Below are 22,239 nucleotides of genomic sequence, written 5' to 3'. Positions count from 1 at the left end.
CTATCGAACGACGAACACGTCGTGCAATGTGGGACCAGCATACGGACATACGTATTCATTATGGCGCTGTACTTTGTGAGACCAGCATACGGACATACGTATTCATTATGGCGCTGTACTTTGTGAGACCAGCATACGGACATACGTATTCATTATAGCGCTGTACTTTGTGAGACCAGCATACGGACATACGTATTCATTATGGCGCTGTTCTTTGTGAGACCAGCATACGGACATACGTATTCATTATGACGCAACATTTTGGGGGGCCATAATACGAGGATATGTCTTTGTTATGCCGCTGTGCTATGTGGGGCAACAAACCGTACATACGTATTCATTGTGACGCTGTACTATGTGGGGCCATAATACGTGCATACGTATTCATTATTACGCTTATGCCATTATTAAACATATCCCAACCCAAGCTCTTGAGTTTATTGTTCAATTCTGGAACAGGAAACGAAACATTATTTACCTTGTTGTAGCTGCCTGTATCTTATCTCCCGGATGAGGTCACGTGGGACTACCCCGTGTGCCAGACACAGCTGACAGGTCGAGATATAACTGGAATACGGTTAAAGCGGAGATAAACTCTATTCACTCACTCACTACTCAAATGTGCAGAATTATCTCCCTTCGTCGCGCAAGGATCTGATGGTCATGGGTGTAAATTTCTTATTTGCTCAGATTATAATCTTTGTTCTGTCCGCCTCCGGCCAGTCTGTACATTAACAAAGCGCAAAACGTCGACGTGCATGTATTGACTATTGTTAACATTGAAACCAGAATCCGCTAAAGTTCCTGTAAATGTATTGACTATTGTGGGTGTTAACATGGGGACCAGGATCCACCAAAGTTCCTGTAAATGTATTGACTATTGTGGGTGTTGACATTGTGACCAGAATCCGCTAAAGTTCCTGTAAATGTCTTGACTATTGTGGGTGTTGACATGGTGATCAGAATCCACTAAAGTTCCTGTAAATGTATTGACTATTGTGGGTGTTGACATGGTGATCAGGATCCACCAAAGTTCCTGTAAATGTATTGACTATTGTGGGTGTTGACATGGGGACTAGAATTCGCTAAAGTCCCTGTAAATGTATTGACTATTGTGGGTGTTGACATGGTGATCAGGATCCACTAAAGTTCCTGTAAATGTATTGACTATTGTGGGTGTTAACATTGAAACCAGAATCCGCTAAAGTTCCTGTAAATGTATTGACTATTGTGGGTGTTACCATGGTGATCAGAATCCACTAAAGTTCCTGTAAATGTATTGACTATTGTGGGTGTTGACATTGTGACCAGAATCCGCTAAAGTTCCTGTAAATGTCTTAACTATTGTGGGTGTTGACATGGTGATCAGGATCCACCAAAGTTCCTGTAAATGTATTGACTATTGTGGGTGTTGACATGGGGACTAGAATTCGCTAAAGTCCCTGTAAATGTATTGACTATTGTGGGTGTTGACATGGTGATCAGGATCCACTAAAGTTCCTGTAAATGTATTGACTATTGTGGGTGTTAACATTGAAACCAGAATCCGCTAAAGTTCCTGTAAATGTATTGACTATTGTGGGTGTTGACATGGGGACCAGAATCCACTAAAGTTCCTGTAAATGTATTGACTATTGTGGGTGTTGACATGGGGACCAGAATCCGCTAAAGTCCCTGTAAATGTATTGACTATTGTGGGTGTTGACATGGTGATCAGAATCCGCTAAAGTCCCTGTAAATGTATTGACTATTGTGGGTGTTGACATGGGGACCAGAATCCGCTAAAGTCCCTGTAAATGTATTGACTATTGTGGGTGTTGACATGGGGACCAGAATCCGCTAAAGTCCCTGTAAATGTATTGACTATTGTGGGTGTTGACATGGTGATCAGAATCCGCTAAAGTCCCTGTAAATGTATTGACTATTGTGGGTGTTGACATGGGGACCAGAATCCGCTAAAGTCCCTGTAAATGTATTGACTATTGTGGGTGTTGACATGGGGACCAGAATCCGCTAAAGTCCCTGTAAATGTATTGACTATTGTGGGTGTTGACATGGTGACCAGAATCCGCTAAAGTCCCTGTAAATGTATTGACTATTGTGGGTGTTGACATGGGGACCAGAATCCGCTAAAGTCCCTGTAAATGTATTGACTATTGTGGGTGTTGACATGGGGACCAGAATCCGCTAAAGTTCCTGTAAATGTATTGACTATTGTGGGTGTTGACATGGTGACCAGGATCCACTAAAGTTCCTGTAAATGTATTGACTATTGTGGGTGTTGACATGGGGACCAGGATCCGCTAAAGTTCCTGTAAATGTATTGACTATTGTGGGTGTTGACATTGAAACCAGAATCCACCAAAGTTCCTGTAAATGTATTGACTATTGTGGGTGTTGACATGGTGATCAGGATCCACCAAAGTTCCTGTAAATGTATTGACTATTGTGGGTGTTGACATTGAAACCAGAATCCGCTAAAGTTCCTGTAAATGTATTGACTATTGTGGGTGTTGACATTGTGACCAGAATCCGCTAAAGTTCCTGTAAATGTATTGACTATTGTGGGTGTTACCATGGTGATCAGAATCCGCTAAAGTTCCTGTAAATGTATTGACTATTGTGGGTGTTGACATGGTGACCAGGATCCACTAAAGTTCATTTGTCTGCAGCTCATATCAAGGATTGGCCCCAGGCTCTTTAACAGACCCGGTTCAGAAGTACATCCCCACCAGGAGTCTACGATCTGTTGACGAGATGCTCCTTTATGTTCCAAAGTCCTTTGGATAAAGAATATTTTCTCACTGTGTCTTTTCCTCTGGAACCATCTGCCGATGGAACTGAAACATTCTCCATCCCTTTCTGCTTTCAAGGTCAGTCTCAAGACGTTTCTTTGTGAAAGAACTTCTGACTGTCGCAACTGCTCCTGTGCGCTTTTAGCAACCACATACTGGATGGAAAACCCCGCCTTAGAAATAGAATCAGCATCGTCGTCGTCGTCATCATCATCATCATCATCGTCGTCGTTGTTGTTGTTGTTGTTGTTGTTGTTGTTGTTGTTGTTGTTGTTGTTGTTAACAATATGGGGGCGGTCGGGTAGCCTAGTGGATAAAGCTCGCTCGTCACGCCGAAGACCCGGGTTCGATTCCCGACATGGGTACAATGTGTGAAGCCCATTTCCGGTGTCCCCCGCCGTGATATTGTTGGAATGTTGCTAAAAGCGGCGTAAAACCTCACTCACTCACTCACTATTAACAATATGTGATGCCGTTTGGACTATTCAATACAATGTTTTCATAGGATTTAGGATGATCAACAACTGGTGTCAACTGATAATCGGTTACATCAACTGAAGGCAGGCGAAGGAAATGATTTCTGAAGCACGAGGGACATAACAACTTGTTTGCGGACTGCATCAAGTAACCTGCATTGATCACGTGGCACCAAACGACAAATCAAATGAAAGTTTATTCTGCAAACGACAAGCAACAAGCATATAAATACTAATGAAGAGTGTTTTAATCTTCATGAATTTTCATTTGTTGTCAAAGGACAATGTGCATATCATTTTCTACTATTCTGAAGAATTATTTCTATACTAAGAAGCAAATGAAACCTCCTCTCAGTTGATGTTTGTTATTCATTTGAAAATATCTTAAGTTAGCAATATTATAAAAAAAATCAATGTACTTGCGTTCAGTCAGCACTCAAGGAATATTTCCGAATGGTTATATTTTAATAAAGATAAATAAATTTAAATTTTTTAAAAATTTAGAAAAGAATGTTAGCATTATACACTGATGATGTGATCTTAGACATCTTATGTGTGAAAATCAATACATTTGCTTTTTTCGCCACAAAGTTCCATTTCATGGTGGGGTCATTGGATCGTTTAGTTAATTTCTTACCCCTTCTTCACTGATCCAATCTAGTTTTACCCAGCCACTGATTATGTTTTGCAAAACTATACCGGAATGAGTGATGGTTAAATGGACATAAACACTTCTTTCAATTTTCAATTACATAAACAACAATATAAGCAACTATCCGTGTACACTTAATTCGAGGGAATTCTATGAGGCCTAAACATTAATCTACACATGTCTGGATTCTATGTGAAATCACATTGTATCTGTGTTTGAACATATATGCCAAACACCAATTACGTTTATCCTGCACAGAATACATTCTGGCCAAGGGTCAACATGCTTTCCGAATCAGTACGATAGGCGAAATACCTTTATGACGTCATAGTTAGAACGAGCGAAATACCTTTATGACGCCATAGCTATGTAATGTCTTGTAACATCGCTATACTTGGCACGATACAGAGATTCACATTACACAGAGCACTTCTGTCAGGCAGAGCAGCCTCGAGGTGTCGTGTTGGGTTCTTCCTCCGTCCTCTCCGGCCCCCTCTCCTCTACCTTATCCTCATCCCTGGTGCCATGTTTCAGCACCCTGGTGAACTCGCTGTAGTTGAACTTGCCGTTGGTAATGGGTGCATCCAAGAACAGGTCATCCACCATCTCATCCGTCCATCTTTCCCCCATTGTTGTCAAATCACTGCGCAGTTCATCTTCCGGGAGATAGCCTAGGGGAGATAACTCAAATGAACAACCATCTCAACAGCAGCAGCAAAAACAGCAACAGCAACATCAACAACAACAACAACAACAACAACAACAACAACAACTACTACTACTACTACTACTACTACTACTACTACTACTCGTACCAGTCGACCACGCTTGTCGTAAGAGTGAGTGAGTGAGTGAATACGGTTTTACGCCGCTTTTAGCAATATTCCAGCAATATCACGGCGGGGGACACCAGAAATGGGCTTCACACATTATACCCATGTCGGGAAGCGTATCCGGGTTTTCGGCGTGACGAGCGAACGCTTAAACCACTTCAACCACTAGGCTATCCAACCGCCCCGCCCGCGGGTGGTCAGGCTCGCTGACTTGGTTGATGGATGTCATCGTATCCCAATTGCGTGGATCGATGCTCATGATGTCAATCACTCGATTGTCTGGTCCAGACTCGATTATTTACAGACCGCCGTCATAAAGCTGGAATATTGCTGAGTGCGGCGTTAAACAACAAACAAACAAACAAACTACTACCACTACTACTACTACTACTACTACTACTACTACTACTACTCTACTACCACTACCGACCCGTGAAGGTCTGGGGTAGAATAGGTCTTCAGCAACCGATGATTACTACTACCACTACTACTACTACTACTACTACTACTACTACTACTACTACCGCTACTACTACTACTACTACTACTACTACCGCTACTACTACTGCTACTACTACCGCTACTACTACTACTACTACTACTCTGCCACTACTGCTACTATAACTACTACTACTCTACTGCTACTACTGCTACTGCTACTACTACCACTACTACTATTACTACTACTACTACTACTACTACTACTACTACCACCACTACTATTACTACTACTACTCTGCTACTACTACCTCTGCTACTACTACTACACTACTACTACTACTACTACAACTACTTCTGCTACTACCACTACTACTATTACTACTACTTCTCTGCTACTACTACCTCTGCTACTAATTACTTATACTAAAACAACGACAACGTATACGACCACTAAGGGTAATCTTCTACTGCTACTACTACAACTACAACTACACCCTGTACTACTGCAACAGCTACTACGACAACTACTACTAGATGAATGAAGGAGTTTGCAAGCAACTATATTGCAATGGCATATTCACCTCTACGTCTGCCATCAAGGCAGTGGAAGGCGTTCACGATGACGTCTTCAGGATCTGTACCTTCCAGCTTCTGTCCAAACATTGAGAGGAACATGGTGAAGTTTATGGGTCCTGGTGCCTCCTTCATCATGGCGTCCAAATCGGCGTCAGTTGTCGTCTTCCCGAGGGAAGTCAGCATCCTGTTCAGGTCATCCTTGTCTATAAACCCGTCTCCGTTCTGGTCTATCATGTTGAACGCTTCCTGTCACAACAGCAGACAGTTCGAGACCCAGATTTTAATACTTGTACTCTACTAATTCCACAGGACATTGGTCAAAGTGACTTAAATTCCTGATGCGGACTGGGTCACAGATGGGCATGGCTCTAAGTTACTTTGTTTATATTCCTGTACCTGATCTGGGTCAAAGATGGGCATGGCTCTAAGTTACTTTGTTTATATTCCTGTACCTGATCTGGGTCAAAGATGGGCATGGCTCTAAGTTACTTTGTTTATATTCCTGTACCTGATCTGGGTCAAAGATGGGCATGGCTCTAAGTTACTTTGTTTATATTCCTGTACCTGATCTGGGTCAAAGATGGGCATGGCTCTAAGTTACTTTGTTTATATTCCAGTACCTGATCCTGGCCAAAGATGGGCATGGCTCTAAGTTACTTTGTTTATATTCCTGTACCTGATCCTGGTCAAAGATGGGCATGGCTTTAAGTTGCTTTGTTTAAATTCCTGATGCGGACTGGGTCAAAGATGGGCATGGCTCTAAGTTACATTGTTTATATTCCTGTACCTGATCTGGGTCAAAGATGGGCATGGCTCTAAATTACTTTGTTTATATTCCTGTACCTGATCCTGGTCAAAGATGGGCTTGGCTCTAAGTTACTTATTTTATATTCCTGATGCGGACTTGGTCAAAGATGGTCATGGCTCTTTGTTACTTTGTTTATATTCATGTACTCGATCCTGGTCAAAGATGGGTATGGCTCTAAGTTACTTTGTTTATATTCTTGATGCGGACTGGGTCAAAGATGGGCATGGCTCTAAGTTACTTTGTTTATATTCCTGTACCTGATCTGGGTCAAAGATGGGCATGGCTCTATGTTACTTTGTTTATATTCATGTACTCGATCCTGGTCAAAGATGGGTATGGCTCTAAGTTACTTTGTTTATATTCCTGATGCGGACTGGGTCAAAGATGGGCATGGCTCTAAGTTACTTTGTTTACATTCCCGTACCTGATCCTGGTCAAAGATGGGCATGGCTGGCTCTAAGTTACTTTGTTTATATTCCTGTACCTGATACTGGTCAAAGATGGGCATGGCTCTAAGTTACTTTGTTTATATTCTTGATGCGGACTGGGTCAAAGATGGGCATGGCTCTAAGTTACTTTGTTTACATTCCTGTACCTGATCTGGGTCAAAGATGGGCATGGCTCTATGTTACTTTGTTTATATTCATGTACTCGATCCTGGTCAAAGATGGGTATGGCTCTAAGTTACTTTGTTTATATTCTTGATGCGGACTGGGTCAAAGATGGGCATGGCTCTAAGTTACTTTGTTTACATTCCTGTACCTGATCCTGGTCAAAGATGGGCATGGCTGGCTCTAAGTTACTTTGTTTATATTCCTGTACCTGATACTGGTCAAAGATGGGCATGGCTCCAAGTTACTTTGTTTATATTCCTGTACCTGATACTGGTCAAAGATGGGCATGGCTCTTAGTTACTTATTTTATATTCCTGATGCGGACTTGGTCAAAGATGGTCATGGCTCTATGTTACTTTGTTTACATTCCTGTACCTGATCTGGGTCAAAGGTGGGCATGGCTCTAAGTTACTTTGTTTATATTCCTGTACCTGAACTGGGTCAAACATGGGCATGGCTCTAAGTTACTTTGTTTATATTCCTGTACCTGATCTGGGTCAAAGATGGGCATGGCTCTATGTTAATTTGTTTACATTCCTGTACCTGATCCTGGTCAAAGATGGTCATGGCTCCAAGATACTTTGTTTATATTCCTGTACCTGATACCGGTCAAAGATGGGCATGGCTCTAAGTTACTTATTTTATATTCCTGATGCGGACTTGGTCAAAGGTGGTCATGGCTCTAAGTTACTTTGTTTACATTCCTGTACCTGATCTGGGTCAAAGATGGGCATGGCTCTAAGTTACATTGTTTATATTCCTGTACCTGATCTGGGTCAAAGATGGGCATGGCTCTAAGTTACTTTGTTTATATTCCTGTACCTGATCTGGGTCAAAGATGGGCATGGCTCTAAGTTACTTTGTTTATATTCCTGTACCTGAACTGGGTCAAACATGGGCATGGCTCTATGTTAATTTGTTTACATTCCTGTACCTGATCTGGGTCAAAGATGGGCATGGCTCTAAATTACTTTGTTTATATTCCTGTACCTGATCCTGGTCAAAGATGGACATGGCTCTAAGTTACTTTGTTTACATTCCTGTACCTGATCTGGGTCAAACATGGGCATGGCTCTAAATTACTTTGTTTATATTCCTGTACCTGATCTGGGTCAAAGATGGGCATGAATCTAAGTTATTTTGTTTATATTCCTGTACCTGATCCTGGTCAAAGATGGGCATGGCACTAAGTTACTTTGTTTATATTCCTGTACCTGATCTGGGTCAAAGATGGGCATGGCTCTAAGTTACTTTGTTTATATTCCTGTACCTGATCTGGGTCAAAGATGGGCATGGCTCTAAGTTACTTTGTTTATATTCCTGGACCTGATCTGGGTCAAAGATGGGCATGGCTCTAAGTTACTTTGTTTATATTCCTGTACCTGATCTGGGTCAAAGATGGGCATGGCTCTAAGCTACTTTGCTAATATTCCTGATCTGAACTGGGTTTACAAAGATATAGATCTAATTTATTGCACCTGATATCCCTGATATGAAATTGGTCTACATGGATATAGATCTAAGTTATTTGACCTTATATTCCTGATATGAAATGGGTCTACATGGATATAGATCTAATTTATTGCACATGATATTCCTGATATGAAATGGGTCTACATGGATATAGATCTAAGTTATTTCACCTGATGTTCCTGATATGAAATGGGTATACATGGATATAGATTTATTTTTGTCACCTTATATTCCTGATATGAAATGGGTCTACATGGATATAGATCTAATTTATTGCACCTGATATTCCTGATATGAAATGGGTCTACATGGATAAAGATCTAATTTATTTCACCTTATATTCCTGATATGAAATGGGTAAACATTGATTTAGATCTATTTTTTTCAACTTATATTCCTGATATGAAATGGGTCTACATGGATATAGATCTAATTTATTGCACATGATATTCCTGATATGAAATGGGTCTACATGGATATAGATCTAAGTTATTTCACCTTATATTCCTGATATGAAATGGGTCTACATGGATATAGATCTAATTTATTGCACCTGATATTCCTGATATGAAATGGGTCTACATGGATATAGATCTAAGTTATTTCACCTTATATTCCTGATATAAAAAGGGGTATACATGGATATAGATCTAATTTATTGCACATGATATTCCTGATATGAAATGGGTCTACATGGATATAGATTTAAGTTACTTTATATATATTACTGATATGAACTTTGTCTACATTTGTATAGATTTAAGTTCCTTTATTTATATTACTGATCTGAACTTGGTCTACATGGATAAAGATTTAACGTACCTTACCTTATATTCCAGGGCATCGTTCCTCAAAGCGATCTTAGTGCTACGTCTATCGTATGCCGGTGTTAAAGTATGGGAGTTACGATCACCTTGGCGCTAAGATGGCTTTGTAGGAACAGGGCCCTGAACTAGGTCTACATGGTGAGGTGAGGTGAAATGGGGTTTAACGTCGCGTCCAAGATCATTGCACTTATATAGCGACGTGCATGTACGTGTGTGTGTTTGTTTGGCTGCTTGTACCAGTCCGGACTGATGCCGATTTATAGTGCTAGCTCACTAGTTTAACATGAATACCCCACTCAGACACAGTATACTGACTCCGAGCCGACCAGTCCTTGTTTTAGCCCCTTAATGCCGAGCGCCAGACAGGGTAACAACAAGTACCATCTTTTAACGTCTTTTGGTATGACGCGGCCGGGGATCGAACCTCGGACCTTCCGCTCTCCGGGCGGACGCTCTACCACTAGACCACGGAGACGGTAGGTCTACATGGATAGAGATCTAAGTTACTTTACTTCTATTCCTTATCTGAACTGGGTGTTCATGGTCATAGATCTAAGTTACTTTACTTATATTCCTGATCTGAACTTGGTCTACATGGATATAGATCTAAGTTACTTCACCTTAAATTCCCGGATCTGAGTCGGGTCAAACATGGTCATCACGTTGGACATCTTTCGGCGTCGTTTCATACTGATGCGTATCTGTGCCATAGTTGTATGGAACTGAAATGGAGGAAAAACCTGCACCCGATTCATTCGTGCGTGTGTTGTAAAGAAATAGTATAGGAATCGTGTTGTACTCTCGGTATGATACACTGTGTCAAGTTGTACTCTCAGTAAGATACACTGTGTCAAGTTGTACTTTCAGTAAGAGACATTAGGTCAAGTTGTACTCTCAGTAAGAGTGAGTGAGTGAGTTTGGTTTTACGCCGCTTTTAGCAATATTCCAGCAATATCACGGCGGGGGACACCAGAAATGGGCTTCACACATTGTACCTTTGTCGGGAATCGAACCCGGGTCCTCGGCGTGACGAGCGAACGCTTTACCCACTAGGCTACCCGACCACCCCACTCTCAGTAAGAGACATTGGGTCAAGTTGTACTCTCAGTAAGATACACTGTGTCAAGTTGTAGTCTCAGTAAGATACACTGTGTCAAGTTGTACTCTCAGCAAGAGACATTAGGTCAAGTTGTACTCTCAGTAAGATACACTGTGTCAAGTTGTACTCTCAGTAAGAGACACTGAGTCAAGTTATACTCTCAGTAAGAGACACTGTGTCAAGTTGTACTCTCAGTAAGAGACACTGTGTCAAGTAGTACTCTCAGTGAGATACACTGTGTCAAGTTGTACTCTCAGTGAGAGACACTGTGTCAAGTTGTACTCTCAGTAAGAGACACTGTGACAAGTAGTACTCTCAGTGAGATACACTGTGTCAAGTTGTACTCTCAGTAAGAGACACTGTGACAAGTAGTACTCTCAGTGAGATACACTGTGTCAAGTTGTACTCTCAGTGAGAGACACTGTGTCAAGTTGTACTCTCAGTGAGAGACACTGTGTCAAGTTGTACTCTCAGTGAGAGACACTGTGTCAAGTTACACTCTCAGTAAGAGACACTGTGTCAAGTTGTACGCCCAGTAAGTGACACTGTGACAAGTTGTATTCTCAGTAAGTGACACTGTGACAAGTAGTACTCTCAGTAAGAGACACTGTGCCAAGTTGTACTCTCGTTGAGAGACACTGGGTCAAGTTGTACTCTCAGTGAGAGACACTGTGTCAAGTTACACTCTCAGTAAGAGACACTGTGACAAGTTGTACTCTCAGTGAGAGACACTGTGACAAGTTGTAGTCTCAGTGAGAGACACTGTGTCAAGTTGTACTCTCAGTGAGAGACACTGTGACAAGTTGTAGTCTCAGTGAGAGACACTGTGCCACGTTGTACTCTCGTTGAGAGACACTGGGTCAAGTTGTACTCTCAGTAAGAGACACTGTGTCAAGTTGTACGCCCAGTAAGTGACACTGTGTCAAGTTGTACTCTCAGTAAGAGACACTGTGCCACGTTGTACTCTCGTTGAGAGACACTGGGTCAAGTTGTACTCTCAGTAAGAGACACTGTCAAGTAGTACTCTCAGTAAGAGACACTAGGTCAAGTTGTACTCTTAGTGAGAGACACTGTGCCAAGTTATACGTTCAGTGATACATACTTTATCTAGTTGTACATTCAGTGATAGACACAATATCATGTTCTACTTTCAGTAGTAGACACTGCACCACGCTGTACGTTAAGATGAGGTAGGTATAGTTCCGTCCACTTACCTGAGGTGACGGGATAGCAGTGTCGCAGTAGAGCGTCCGTATTTACAGGCCGTGCGCCTGTCAAACTCTCCACTCCAATACGTGCACAGACAAGCTACATGGTGAATGCAGGTTTCCATTTGAAATATGCACAACTGTTTCAATACTCTGCTGTAATCCTCTGTGTGGTGTTCATTCATAACATAACCGTCGCCCCGTTATGGTTGACGGGGACAAGGGGTGGGGTTAGAGGGGGGTATGTGTATGTGTGTGTGTGAGGAAGGGGGGGGGGGGGGGGGGGGGGCGTCTGTCGTCTAAGTGGCCTCAATTCGCTGTGCAGTGCTGCATCGCCTCAGAGGGTTGTGTTACCTACATTAGCTTATTATCCTTGGTTTCTTACTTACTGACTGACTGACTGACACTCACTGACTGACGGACGGACGGACGGACCGACCGACCCACCGACCGACCGACCGACGGACCGTCACACCAAAGACCCGGGTTCGATTCCCCACATAGGTACAATGTGTGAAGCCCATTTATCGCCTTGATATTGCTGGAATATTGCTTAAAGCGGCGTTAAACCATACTCACTCACACCAAGAAAATAAGTAGGTCAGGCTATTCTATTTAGTGTTGCCGGTTTTGGTTTGGTTTGTTGTTTTACGCCGCACTCAGCAATATTCCAGCTATATGACGGCGGTCTGTAAATAATCGAGTCTTGTCCAGACACTCCAGTGATTGACATCATCAGCATCGATCCACGCCATTGGGATACGATGACGTGTATCAACCAAGTCAGCGAGCCTGACCACACGAACCCGTTAGTCGCATCTTACGACAAGCATAGTCGCCTTTTACGGCAAGCATGGGTTGCTGAAGACCTATTCTACCCCGGATCTGAGTGTTGCCGGAGGGCACTGCAATACAGCAGAACAGAACAGTTCAGCTGGTTTCTGTTTATTTTATAAGCAAGTTGTTGCTTATTTACATCTTATGAGATGTTGCATTTTAAAAATAATTGTTTGTGTTCTTCAGGCGAAAAATTGTTACGTTACGAAGATGAGAAAACGTTTACCAAAGAAACTTTCACAGACGAATCTTCCACGGCACGAAAGTCTGTTCGATTTTACATTGGTCAGGTGGAATGAAGATAAACCTGCTTTTGTTGATCATAATACTAATGTTAGCCCGAATTAAATCTCTACGCGTTCGGTTTCCAATGATATTCAGAAGGTACTAATTCGGTCAAACATTAATCTAATTTAATAGAAGTATGTCACACGGGAACGTCTTAACCACAATGCTATAATAATACGTACCAATGATAATGAAGTAGAAGTACGTCCCGTGGTTAGTGCTTAGTGAAAATGAAGTAGAAGTACGTGATTAGTGCCTAATGACAATGAAGTAGAAGTACGTGATTAGTGCCTAATGACAATGAAGTAGAAGTACGTGATTAGTGCCTAATGACAATGAAGTAGAAGTACGTGATTAGTGCCTAATGACAATGAAGTAGAAGTACGTGATTAGTGCTTGATGACAATGAAGTAGAAGTACGTGATTAGTGCCTAATGACAATGAAGTAGAAGTACGTGATTAGTGCCTAATGACAATGCAGTAGAAGTACGTGATTAGTGCCTAATGACAATGAAGTAGAAGTACGTGATTAGTGCCTAATGACAATGCAGTAGAAGTACGTGATTAGTGCCTAATGACAATGAAGTAGAAGTACGTGATAAGTGCTTAATGACAATGAAGTAGAAGTACGTGATTAGTGCTTAATGACAATGAAGTAGAAGTACGTGATTAGTGCCTAATGACAATGAAGTAGAAGTACGTGATTAGTGCCTAATGACAATGCAGTAGAAGTACGTGATTAGTGCCTAATGACAATGAAGTAGAAGTACGTGATTAGTGCTTAATGACAATGAAGTAGAAGTACGTGATCAGTGCTTGATGACAATGAAGTAGAAGTACGTGATCAGTGCTTAATGACAATGAAGTAGAAGTACGTGATTAGTGCTTGATGACAATGAAGTAGAAGTACGTGATCAGTGCTTGATGACAATGAAGTAGAAGTACGTGATCAGTGCTTGATGACAAATAAGTAGAAGTACGGGATAAGTGCTTAATGACAATGACGTAGAAGTACGTGATCAGTGCTTGATGACAATGAAGTAGAAGTACGTGATTACTGCTTTATGACAATGAAGTAGAAGTACGTGACCAGTGCTTAATGACAATGAAGTGGAAGTGCGTCATCAAAGCTTAATGACAATGAAATAGAAGTACGTGATTAGTGCTTGGTGACAATGAAGTAGAAGCACGTAATTAGTGCTAAATGACAATGCAGTAGAAGTACGTGATTAGTGCTTAATGACAATGAAGTAGATGTACGTGATTAGTGCTTGATGACAATGAAGTAGAAGTACGTGATCAGTGCTTGATGACAATGAAGTAGAAGTACGTGATCAGTGCTTGATGACAAATAAGTAGAAGTAAGGGATAAGTGCTTAATGACAATGACGTAGAAGTACGTGATCAGTGCTTGATGACAATGAAGTAGAAGTACGTGATCAGTGCTTGATGACAAATAAGTAGAAGTACGGGATAAGTGCTTAATGACAATGACGTAGAAGTACGTGATCAGTGCTTGATGACAATGAAGTAGAAGTACGTGATTACTGCTTTATGACAATGAAGTAGAAGTACGTGACCAGTGCTTAATGACAATGAAGTAGAAGTGCGTCATCAAAGCTTAATGACAATGAAATAGAAGTACGTAATTAGTGCTAAATGACAATGCAGTAGAAGTACGTGATTAGTGCTTAATGACAATGAAGTAGAAGTACGTGATTAGTGTTTGATGACAATGAAGTAGAAGTACGTGATTAGTGTTTAATGCCAATGAAGTAGAAGTGCGTGATAAGTGCTTGATGACAATGAAGTAGACGTACGTGATTAATGTTTGATGACAACGAAGTAAAAGTACGTGATTATTGCTTAATGGCAATGCAGTAGAAGTACTTGATTAGTGCTTGGTGACAATGAAGTAGAAGTACGTGATTAGTGCTTGATGACAATGAAGTAGACGTACTTGATTAATGTTTGATGACAGTGAAGTAGAAGTACGTGTTTAGTGCTTAATGACAATGAAGTAGAAGTACGTGATTAGTGCTTAATGACATTAGAGTAGACGTACGTGATTAGTGCTTAAAGACAGTGAAGTAGAAATACGTGATTAGTGCTTGATGACAATGAAGTAGAAGTACATGATAAGTGCTTAATGACAATGAAGTAGAAGTACGTGATTGGTGCTTAATGACAATAGAGTAGACGTACGTGATTAGTGCTTAATGACAGTGAAGTAGAAGTACGTGATTAGTGCTTGATGACAATGAAGAAGAAGTACGTGATAAGTGCTTGATGACAATAGAGTAGAAGTACGCGATAAGTGCTTGATGACAATGCATTAGAAGTACGTGATTAGTGCTTGATGACAATGAAGTAGAAGTAGGCTGTGTTGCATCATGCCTATGACCGATGTCACTTCGTTGTCTGTAGTTTTTTTGTGTTAATGAAAAAATGTCTGTCTGGACAGTATCCGACTTTTTATTTATAAGAACTGACTGCAACATATGTTACTCGACATAAAAGGAAAGTTGACTGAAGACCTTCTTGTCATACAGTCTCGTGGAAAGGTTTTTGTTGCTCTAAATCTTTATGCATAGATAATTATGTATAATAAATATATAATAAATACACACTGTGCACTTTATGAACGTTATACATAGACATGAATAACATTAATTCAGGTAATGAAGTGTACAACGCTACACATGTTGTGAGCGTGATGAAAAAGTTACGATTGTTTTACTTTTATGGCTGGCTGCATTTATTGGTTACTGTTATTCATGTCCATGTACATCGTGAAGATTCGGGTTAGAATAAGTCTTCAGCAACCCATGCTTGTCGTAAGAGGCGACTAACGAGATCGGGTGAGAGGAGAGGTATTTACATAAGCAAGTTTTGCTTGTTAACCGATTCAGATTTCTTTTGAAAGGAAAATATGTTTAAACCATAACGAGATCGGGTGGTCAGGCTCGATGACTTGGTTGGTGCATGTCATCGTATCTCAATTGCTTAGTTCGATGATAACGATGTCAATCACTGGATTGTCTGGTCCAGACTCGATTATTTACAGACCGCCGTCATATGGCTTGAATATTGCTGAGTGCGGCGTTAAACAACAAACAAACAAACAAACATGCACGTGTAGGGCTCCATTGTCCCTGTCAAGTTATACGCCGAGGGATGACTATAGGAATGATATACCCAAAATGGTAATAAGTTAAGAACATACAGGCTTTTTAAATCCGACTTGACTGTTGAAAACTCTGTTTTTAAGCTTAGATATGAGGACCTACGCCGTGTTTTAGCTTTGTTCCGATGAGAGAGGGAGAGAGAGAGAGAGAAATATCCGCACAACTGAAGATGAAAACCACTTTCTTATATGTTGTCCAATTTATAAAGGTTTAAGATATTAAATATTTTATGAAGCTTCAAATGTATCAAATGAGTTTTTATACCCTTGATGATATGCATAAGTTATGTTTTATATTGAAATCGGACGACTTACAGCATTGTTTATCTAAGACCCTTTTAGAAATGTATAAACGATTATCTTTTATATGAATTGTTTTTAACAATACTTATATAGTGCTGAAATTGTTATAGCTTGTTTATTAATAATATGTTTTATATGTTTTCATCGTGTCTCATAAGCCTTATGGCTGGGCGTTACATATTTTACTTATGTATTGAGTTTGTATAAAATTGATCTGTAACATTGTAGTTAGTGAGTGAGTTGGGATTAACGCCGCTTTTAACAGTATTCCAGTTATATCACGGCGTGTCAGCTTAATGTGGAAGGAAAGCCCGAAGTGAAGCAGGTCTCAGACGTTTACCACTTCGGTGAAACCCACGAGCACGGGTGTGGTGCTGACATACCTAGAAACATAATCGGGGCGAACCGGGATTCGAACCCACAATCATAGGTTTCTGGCGTGCCCAAGGGACGCAACTTTGCACAGCGAATCGCGGCGCCTTAGACGACTGGGCCAGCCGTGCCCCCCTGTAACATTGTAACGCGTGACACGCGTTGACTTGGTTGATGCATGTCATCGATCCCAAATGCGTGGATTGATGCTAATGATGTCAATCACTGGATTGTCTGGTCCAGACTCGATTATTTACAGACCGCCGTCATATAGCTGGAATATTGCTCAATGCGGCGTAAAACAACAAACCAACCAACCAAATCCTAATAAGCGCATGTAATGTGACTAAGCATTTTGCATCGGCGATTATTGGCGTTCCCTGCATGTCTCTTGAAGAAAGAATAAAATAATACATTAACATTTTAAGGAAAATATTTTATTGTAACGGTAATAATGTAAGCATGACAATAAAGAATAATTTATTTCGTTCAAGAAGTCAGTATTGACGAGTATCTCTTGTAGTATTAACGTAGTTAAGCCATAAACATTTCTGTATATATTTGCGATAATTTATTTTTATCAGACCAACTAAGGTCACAAAACGACTTTCGCTGCAGAATACATATGAACTATGAAACATTTACATTTCACGGGGCAGACTATAGTTCACCTCTGGAACCATGTTAAAGAATATAACGTTACTTTTGAATATGACATTGATTTTAACATTTCACGGGACAGACTAAAGTTTACCCACTCACTGATATCCTTTTAACATGAGGCATGAATGTCCTCCTGAAATAGACACATCAACACAATGCAGGCTATGCATAAAGGGTGCCAATGACAAGAATTGACATGAATGTATAACCATTTGGCATCTCTTACATTTTAATCATTGATATAGCTTAAAGCATTATTTCATCTCATAGTAACTAATGCCAAAATAATACTTTGTTCATAACACAGTTTGGGAAAGGTTTACAAAATCAATGTTATTTATCAGGTCAAATACTTACATATATGTTCTAAAAGAAATGTGCCTACAGTCAAACTTGATACACAGAAATAAATCGACGGACTATGTCCCTTTCGACAAAAGCACCCAAAGCCATACAGTATTTTATCATCCAAAACTGGCTCCTACAGGAGATATCGCTTGGATGAGATCAAGCGATATCTATACTGTAGATATCGCTGCAATGAAATTACATCACAATGGTTTGCAGACCATTGTGACATCACTTGTTACCATGACGTCACAATCAAATGACATCACTAATGGCTCTGTTACTGAAGCTGTTTTCAGTACTTTTGGCACTGAAGACGCTGCAAATTACTGTCTACAAATTGAAAAAGTTGAAAGAATGATGTTGGATGATAAATAAAATCTCACCCTCGTGTCTTTTGATACCAAATATATCAACACTTGTTGATAAAAGTGGCAAAAATCCTCGGCAAGCCTCGGAATTTTTCCACTTTTATCAACTCGTGTTGATATATTTGATATCAAAAGACACGAGGGTGAGATTCTCTATATGTCATAATTTGTGAACACATGTCTAGAGCCCAACAAACCTGATTTTGAGATATGCAGTTTAAGTAGACATACATTACATGTTTATGAATGCATATTTTTGTATAAATTAATAAGTTTTTATTAATTATTAACAAGGCTTAAAACTACGTGAAGACGTTTCTATGTTGTTTGGCCCTCCAGATATATTGGATCATTGTTATTTCAGTTGGTAGGTACGCAGTTGATCTTCGTACATGTTTTAAACCTGACAATTTTGACATGTAGATTCATAGCAGATCTCCAGCAGTTCATGTCTTGATTATAAAAATCAAACAACAAGTATATTATCTCTACACAAGGTATGCACAACTCCTAGGAACTTGCGGTCATGTTAATTTTAATTTTAATTTTAATTATATTTGTTTAAACATTGTATACCATTGTTAACCATTGAAATGGCAATAACCAGCAGCATTTGTAAAACAGCTTAAATTAAACAGACATACCCAACAATGTTTTCAAAGCCAATGAAATACATGCGTTAATGTGAAACAGAATATATGTGAAACTTCTATTATAAACATAAAAAAATATAGTGTCACAAATCACTCAATAGTTAATCAAATAACCATGAACCCAAACCAATACATTAAATTAATGATTATAATTTAGTATTTGAAATAAATATATCAAAGCCTAACCTATAAAACACACATATCCCTTCATTTCGAATTCCATTCGAATATACATTATAATGGTAATAATGAAAGTATGTCAGTCAAATTATATTTTTTATTTTACTTGCATAATTCAATTTAAGACCTTTTAGTCTTATATGTTTTCACGGGTATAATTCTGACAAACCCAGAAACCAAATCGGGGACAACTGGACCCACTATCATTTTTTTTAACACGCACCTCAGACGACTTAGCCACAAGTGCCCCTCTAAACATACATGTGTACACCTCTACACGTTCCAGTGTTGTTATTGATTGAGTATATGTAACTGTAAGCTACTACTACATAAATACCTCAAAGATTATGCCCTCAAAAGTTATTTCACCTTTTGAAAGATACAGATACAAATAGAACAAGAACAATATATAAATTGTGTACACATTTAAAAGACACACGTGCATTATGACAATATGCAATTACATGGAAGACGACTACAGAAATGAAAACAATGTTGATAATTGAAAATAGTATAATGTAAACTTCTTCATTCCTCCAATTGGCAGGGCTCATTCCAATTGTCAGACATTATAACCTATCACCTTGATATACATGTATAGGGGTTATCACGCTTGTGTGTTTGGGGATTGTAAATATCCTGCATTAGGAATAAACATTGTATTTAGCGAGCCTTGGCGAGCTAAATACATAGTGTTTATTCCTAATACAGGATATTTACCATCCCCAAACACACAAGCGTGATAACCTCTTTATCATATAATGTCATTCTTTAATTCTGTGCTTGAAAATCGCTTTCCCTCTCTCACAAACCTAAACATTGCGAGTTTTCCTGGAATTCGCGCATTGATATTTATTACGTCACAGGGTAAGTGATGTGTCAGTCGGACAGTGGCGGTATCGAATATAGTTCCAACTGAAATCTGTTTCTTATACAGTGGCGAAGCAACATATACTCAAAACAACAAGTTATTTTTACTTGCATTTCGCGGCAATCCATCGGTCTGTCAGCTAGAGTAGCTGCCCTTTGTCAAAGGGAAGCTACTCTAATCCGAGTCTATGAGACGTCACGGCAACGTTCAGGCGGTGTTGACAGTCGGCCTGTTCTGTCATAACGTTAAGAAGTGCAATCAGATGTACACACAGCGACAAAACGAAACAAGGTAACAATTCAAACATATTTCGGCCAAATCCAACTATTTTAATTTGTGGAAAAGGTTTCAAGCCGCAGAGGTCTACAAGCACAGATGTGGCTACTGATCCCGCTTGGCTAGGCCTAGTGCCCTCGCAAAATTGTTTCGAAATTTATATCTCCAAAGTTGCCAAAACTTATAAAATGCCTTAGCTACGTCACAATTAGACACTGATTTTCAGTATATTAGACTGTTCTTTTGATAATGATAGCAATTATCTCTGTAGTTTATCCAGGTTCACGATGGTTAGTTCTGACTCGAGCGCCGAATGACAAGGGCGACGCCATGTTTGTTTATAAACACTGAAAGTAGTCCCTACTTGACCTTTGATATTTGCATCTCTTTCCGCATATGACCCAAACGGATGTCGTTTTTATCCGTTGGCTTTATCCTGCCGAGAAACTATGATAACTATAGTTCTGTCAATATTTCGTTTCTAGGAAACTACGATAAATGCGAGAAAAAATAGAAAATGAGGGAAATCTGTTGGTTTTGAACATGCTACAATCATTGTAGGTCTATTTATACACACTCATATGCACAAACATATCAACTTAAGATATATTCAAATTTGTTTGTTTGTTTGTTTGTTTAACGCCCCGCTCAGCAATATTCCAGCTATATGACGGCGGTCTGTAAATAATCGAGTCTGGACCAGACAATCCAGTAATTGACATCAATTGGGATCGATGACATGCATTAACTATGTCAGCGAGTCTGACCACCCGATCCCGTTAGTCGCCTCTTAAGACAAGCATGGTCGCTTTTTACCATTTTACTATTCTACCCCAGATGTTCACGGGTCACATATATTAAGAGATGCCGTCCCATTGTAATATATCAACACAACGGTTTTTGTCAACATGAATAGATTTTTGTATTTGCCGTTTGATGTTGATCAACAACTTAATGATAAAAACTTTAAAAGATTACCACGGTCTTTCATAATGTCTATTCAAATTGGCGTTTGGAAATGTTTTCATATTTTTAGTTGCAACATTAATTAACTATTTACATAATGACACATATTGTGTTTTATGATAAAACGTCCAATACACAAGCAGTATATCATAGCATGAGAAATATAACATGTCAGTAATGTTTGTATAGCATTTGGTGTTTTGTAATATCCGTGTAGATATTATATGTTCTACATCAGGAATGAATTGCAATTGTAGTTTTCTTTTTATACTATGTAGGCTATACTCAATGTGTCACGCTATTTATGTTTTAGCACAACATCTTTTTTTCATATTTTAAAGGTTTTCAAACAATATATGATACTAAGTAACAATGACCGCTACTGAATGGTCAAAGAGCATGCTTGGATGTGCGTAACGCATAGTTTGGACAAGCGTAGATGGGATGATCTGAATAAACCTTTTTCAATCGACCACACGTAAACATGTTCATTGTAACATTGTATATACTTTAGGTCTGATATCAAACATTTTTAATCTAATCTGGAATACCGTATTCGACGTAATAAGCGCCCACGGCGCTCTCAAAATTAGAAATAGGGGTCTCTTATTAGAATAGTATTTTGATGAACAAAAACAGAGTTGAAAGATAAATTTCGTGGTTTATGCTGACAGCCTGAAATGTTCATATGCGACAAATATATTTTTCCAGAATTTAATTACCGATATTTAAGGGTGCATAAAACACACGAGTGCGTATTTTACACGAATAAATAAGTCTTGTGTACATTGATCAATCGGGAGGGGTGCTAATTCAGATTGTTCACAAGCCAATATATTAATAAATATAGCCGTGGGCGCTTATTAGAGCGGGGTGCTTATTACGTCGAATACGGTACTTTTAACATGTCCAAATATAATCATGTTGTTTCAGCATGTATCTATTTGAAAGTCTTTGATAAAAAGTGTTAAAGCACGGTAGCTCACTTGTTTATGAACTCGACTACTAAAATGTCAAATTTTAGCATTGATATTCACATCCACACATGTTCCAGTTGTTAGTAATTGGGTATATGTAACTGTCAGCTGAAAAGACTACTAAATAAATACGTCACACATTAAG

The 22,239-nt window shown here is 39.5% G+C and overlaps 1 protein-coding gene across 1 annotated transcript; it reads right to left on the bottom strand.

Moving 5' to 3' along the window:
* Nucleotides 1-3,450: 3,450 nt before the first annotated feature.
* On the bottom strand, nt 3,451-11,978 carry LOC124152713 (myosin regulatory light chain 12B-like). The gene is made up of 4 exons (XM_046525747.2): nt 11,809-11,978; nt 10,116-10,217; nt 5,779-6,019; nt 3,451-4,594 (listed from the first exon to the last, which is right to left on the bottom strand). Exons 2-4 carry the CDS (start codon nt 10,203-10,205, stop codon nt 4,359-4,361), a joined length of 567 nt encoding a protein of 188 aa, XP_046381703.2. The 5' UTR covers nt 10,206-10,217; nt 11,809-11,978; the 3' UTR covers nt 3,451-4,358.
* Between the last annotated feature and the right edge of the window lie 10,261 nt (nt 11,979-22,239).

The sequence above is a fragment of the Haliotis rufescens genome, unplaced genomic scaffold (genome assembly GCF_023055435.1).
Source record: "Haliotis rufescens isolate VD_foot unplaced genomic scaffold, xgHalRufe1.0.p SCAF_114, whole genome shotgun sequence".
Classification (NCBI taxonomy): domain Eukaryota; kingdom Metazoa; phylum Mollusca; class Gastropoda; order Lepetellida; family Haliotidae; genus Haliotis; species Haliotis rufescens.
The sequence above is the reverse complement of the archived record's forward strand: the minus strand, read 5'-3'. Positions and strand labels throughout refer to the sequence as shown.

Bases quoted from the DNA above. Each gene is read 5' to 3' on its own strand.
- LOC124152713 (XM_046525747.2), bottom strand. From the start codon at position 10,205: ATGGCACAGATACGCATCAGTATGAAACGACGCCGAAAGATGTCCAAC. The intron at 6,020-10,115 runs GTGAAGTAACTT...CTGTTGTGACAG, and splicing joins CTCAGATCCGGGAATTTAAG to GAAGCGTTCAACATGATAGA. The intron at 4,595-5,778 runs GTGAATATGCCA...TATCTCCCCTAG, and splicing joins CCTTGATGGCAGACGTAGAG to GCTATCTCCCGGAAGATGAA.